This window comes from Vigna unguiculata, chromosome 1, assembly GCF_004118075.2.
Source record: "Vigna unguiculata cultivar IT97K-499-35 chromosome 1, ASM411807v1, whole genome shotgun sequence".
Lineage (NCBI taxonomy): Eukaryota > Viridiplantae > Streptophyta > Magnoliopsida > Fabales > Fabaceae > Vigna > Vigna unguiculata.
Genome location: NC_040279.1, coordinates 33,018,793 through 33,023,421, shown reverse-complemented (window position 1 = coordinate 33,023,421; position 4,629 = coordinate 33,018,793). Strand labels below are relative to the sequence as shown.

The following is a 4,629-nucleotide window of genomic DNA, read 5'->3' as shown; positions in this document are numbered from 1 at the left end:
TTTATGAAAGATAAGTGTGAAAATGAGAAAGAAGATAAGTATTTTGAAAATGTAAAAAGAAGAAGTAAGGAGTGTTATTGAGTCCAGAAAATGGTGAAATGTGATGAGCCATTTAAAAGAAAAAGAAAAATCAATTTGGTCCAACTAGCTATTGATGTTACTCACATCCCTAATTTAAATTACACTTTTTCTTTCTATACCCACCCAATTTCTTCGATCATCCCCATTTTTCAAAATAACCATTTTATCGTTTATAAAAGTAATATTTGGATTTTCTGTTATAGAAGTTTTTTGAAATAAGCTTTCTAGAATTTTAAGAACAAAATTTTTGGAATTTTTTTTCAGAGATTTGCAAGACAAGCATTTTGGAACAAGCTTTATAGAAAAAAAAATTCTGAAATTTATATAATACTTTCCAGAATTGGTTATTGAGCTTTTCAGAATAAACTTTCCAAAACACATGAAATACATTATGAGAACTTTCTAGAATGAGCTTTTTTTACACAATGTGTTTTCTCTCTTATTTTTCCTTTGCAGTGACGACGATAATGTTTTTTTTATTATAATGGGGGCGCATTTAGTAATATTAGGAGTGCAAGAAGCAAAAGCCTCAAATTATGACATGATGTGCAGCAATGACTGACTGGAGGTGACAATAAGAGAAACTAGGTCATAAAGTTTCATATAATTCACTATCAATTATTCAACACAATTTAAATTTTAACGTGTATTAATGAGAAAAAAAAAACTTGAGCATTTGTAAAACAAGAAACAAGACGTAATTCGAGATGGATTTTTGACTTGCAATCTGATTCGATATTGGATTCTTCACATCACTTTGAAATACCAATTAAGATGATTCTACAAAAAACAAATTACATTTTCGGTTCAACATTGTAAAATTGATTTTATATTTAAAATTGATAAGAAGCATAAATAACTACAGGTAACCTAAAATTTTAGGTTTATAAGATATTGTATTTCGAATCATATTACATCAAAATCAATTTTATCAACAGTCATGCATAATGACAAACTCTTCTATTTGATTTTCTGTGCGATTATGCAGTGCGCTTAAGTGAATTGCATACGATTTGAACTAAAAATTACAATATCTCGAAATATTAATCCACATGTTCTAAACTCTAATGTTACCTACAATGATCACATTCACAACCTAGGAAAGGGCCACACATATTCAGATGATAATAATCTTTTTTGTGAAAAAACAAATAAACACTAAAGCCATTGAGTACCTTTGATATAATCCTCGAGACAACGCAAATGAAGTGTATTAAAACAAGTAAAGAAGACTGAAACAACAACATATTTTTAATAATTCTTTGTCCCGAAACCTGACTATCTGTGCATCTATTCAGCTCTGTTCCCAGCATCCAGTAACAACCAACGTTGAATGATACGAACAAGGTAAAACTTGGATCTAACAATTTTCTTTAATTTTGGGGAAGAAAAAAGAAAATGAGATCTCCATGATCACCTGAAAAGTTGAGATATACAGTTATTAATAGGCAAAACAGTACTATTAGAATCCAACTTCATCGTATAAAAGTGTGTACCTGATGAAAGTGGCTATTTAGACAGAAATCAAAAGAGCCCTATTCTTTTCTTGTAATCACTAACTGTTAATGTCTTCGCATGCTTCCTACCATCTTTTTCTGGAACTTGAAGTCCAACAGTTGCTTCTATTCTCTGTTTTTTTGCCATAAACCCTGCCTGAACTCCTTGGGCTCCACCAAAGTTGTGGAGTATGGATAATGATATTGGCAGCTCAAAATCGTGCAGCACATTTGTCACTGTTCCTTGATCCACCGGAGCACTTGTATCTACTAACTTCCCAGCACCGGCAGCAGCTTTTATTGCTGCAGCAGTAGCAGCCATGCCAGCCACCCCTGTCACAGCTGTTCTCGTCTGAGAGCTGCCTTCATCACCCACCATATCAATGGCACTATTATTTTCAGCTGCAGCGTCTTCAGCCGGCTTTGCGGCATAGTAATTTCTTGATCTAGTCCATCTCCTTGAAAATGGATCATAGCCTGCCTCCCCTGCTTTCAAATCTTTATTTATTGGCTTCAATTCAGAAGCATTTTTGAAGTTCTCAAACCTGTTCTTTTTATTCATCTCAGAAAGCCTCAGAGCTCTGGCATCCTTCTCCTTAGACTGCCGAGCTTCCTCCAATTCTTGCAACCTTGTCATGATCCTACTCACTTCAGTATTATTTTGCTTACTCTCTGCTATTTCTAATTGCATTCTTAACTTACCCTTCTCAGCTGCAATATTCAGTGGTCTTATTTTGGCAGATTTTTTCTCTTGTAACATCTGCTTCACCGTAGCAGCTGAGTAAACAAACGAGTTGATATTTTGTATAGCTTGTTTTTTAATTTCCACTTCTTGCTTTGTTGGCATCCGACCGCTTCTTCGTTCCACTTCCTTAACCCACTGGATGAACTCCTCCTCAAGTGGAAGAGAGTCGCTAACCATAGTCATTTGCCACCTTGCAGCAGAAGTTTCATTTCCCCATACAAGATTTAAGTACTTGTGTGTCATTTTATTTTCTAATTTATACTGCCGAGCACAATCTGTGGCATCAACATTTTTTACCACGCAGAGCCTGTAGATAGGTCCTGACTTTGATCTACCAATACCAACTCTTACAAAACAACCAGCAATTAACTCCTCAAAAAAGGGCTCCATAAACCATTTTGTCAGTTTCGATCTGCTAACAGTAATTTCTTTTATATCCTCAAATGTAAGCCCTTCAGGTCCTAAAATTATCCTGTCATCATCACTGTCAATGTTAATGTCATCATCACTCAACCCTCCATCATCACTCTGGGACCTATTTTCACTTTCACTGTCACTTGAGCTTGTGAGACTTGTTGAAGAGAAAGGTTTGTGCTTTGGAGAAACATGTCCAGGTCCTGGACTTTTAGATGCCTCACTTATTCTGCGGTTTGCTTCTGAATCTTGCTGCTTTAATCTTTTCGCACGCAATTCACTTAAAGCACCATTCTTGGCAATTGACCGGTCAACTGATCTGACTGATGACCGCACACGAGATGGTGGAGGAGGTGAAGTATTTGTCCCAGGTATAGTTGTCTTTCCCTTCTCCCTCTTTGATGATATCTTCCCCAATAAGTCTTTATCATACTTCTTGGTTGCCCTATCTGATAATATCATCTCTCTCTGAAGTTCAGTCATCTCAGAAAGCTTACGCCGGTCATCTTCATTCTTATAAAGATCATCACCAAAATCATCTTCATCGCTGCTATCACCCTTGTGATCAGATTGGTCATCCCCTTCTTCCTTACTTCCCTTGCCATCATCTCTTTCCTTTGGATCAAATCTCTTCTTTAGGGGAACTTGTGAGCCAGGGTGATTTGAGCCTGGATATTCATGTTCATCATCAGAACTTGAGACATTCTCACCATCACCATGTCCTCTCCTTGAAGTTGGACGAGAGTGTCGGGTTCTACCCGCTGCCTCCAAGAGCAAATTTTCTAAATCAGCCATAAGACCCTTTCACTTCAGCCTTGAATGCAAATATATCCTGCTCACAAAACACACCAAATACACTATCAACAATCTAATCAGTACAACAAAAAGTTGATGAAAGCATCTACAAAAACAAAAACATCGAATGGATACAGATTTAAAGTGTTCAGTGCGTCCTTTTCATGCACGTCATCCCCAGATCCAAATGCGAAACCATAAAATCGACAAACAAATACTCATTCACCAAAGTTCTAAAACGTAGTCCAAACATAATGACTTTAAGGTGTTTAGGACTACAGAGCAACACATTTATCCACAATTTTTCACCATCAAGCTTTTAGTATGTAGCCAGACCACAGTGGTGATCTTAGTTTCATCAAAATTCCTGATACAGCATGGTGACCTAATTGACGTTGCAACCAAAATTGACCACTTTACAAATACCTATTCACGATACGAAGTATCCAAGCAGAGTCGGGAACTACCATTCACTGAACATTCAACCGCATGCAACCTCAAATCCTCTCAGAAAACACAACATTCAAATTCAACAAAGAAAGTCAAAGCACTTGATAAAAATGTCATCATTAACAATGATTTGAAAAAGAGAATTAAAAAAGAAGAAGAAAATATACAATCATTGTTTAACGGTAGAAACCAGAGATTGAAGTGCTTGAAGAATGAGAGAGAACTTACAGTTGAAAAAATAATGGAAGAAGATTGCAGAGTATGTTTGAATGGATTCCGACGTCTTGAAATAGATGGGGTGGAGAATTGAGTGTACTGAAAGTGCTACAACCCTAAACCAACGGCACCACCACTCTATCGAAGAAGAAGGAAGCTAAGCTTGCTCCCGCCTTTTATATCTTCCGGGTTTCGACGCTTTGTTTTCACACCCACATTCTTTTTTTTTCACTAGTAAAAAGTGGGTAAATTTTTGTGAGTTAACATATTATTATTCTGTTTATATTTTTTACAGGTAAAATTTTTTTAACTTTATAATTAAATATATTATTTTATTCTCAGAACTCAGGAAATTATGCATATTAAGATTATCATTATGCTCATGTTTTAATATATTTCTTTACAAAATTTAAGTCTTAAATTTAAGAGTTA

General features: G+C 35.8%; 1 protein-coding gene across 1 annotated transcript; it reads right to left on the bottom strand.

The window, feature by feature from the left end:
* Nucleotides 1-1,100: 1,100 nt before the first annotated feature.
* On the bottom strand, nt 1,101-4,329 carry LOC114181926 (protein RTF1 homolog). The gene is made up of 3 exons (XM_028068606.1): nt 4,210-4,329; nt 1,578-3,568; nt 1,101-1,498 (listed from the first exon to the last, which is right to left on the bottom strand). The coding sequence occupies exon 2, from the start codon at nt 3,529-3,531 to the stop codon at nt 1,606-1,608; it is 1,926 nt and encodes a 641-aa protein (XP_027924407.1). The 5' UTR covers nt 3,532-3,568; nt 4,210-4,329; the 3' UTR covers nt 1,101-1,498; nt 1,578-1,605.
* Nucleotides 4,330-4,629: the final 300 nt, after the last annotated feature.

Excerpts from the sequence above, each read along its gene's own strand:
- LOC114181926 (XM_028068606.1), bottom strand. The coding sequence starts at position 3,531 with ATGGCTGATTTAGAAAATTTGCTCTTGGAGGCAGCGGGTAGAACCCGA.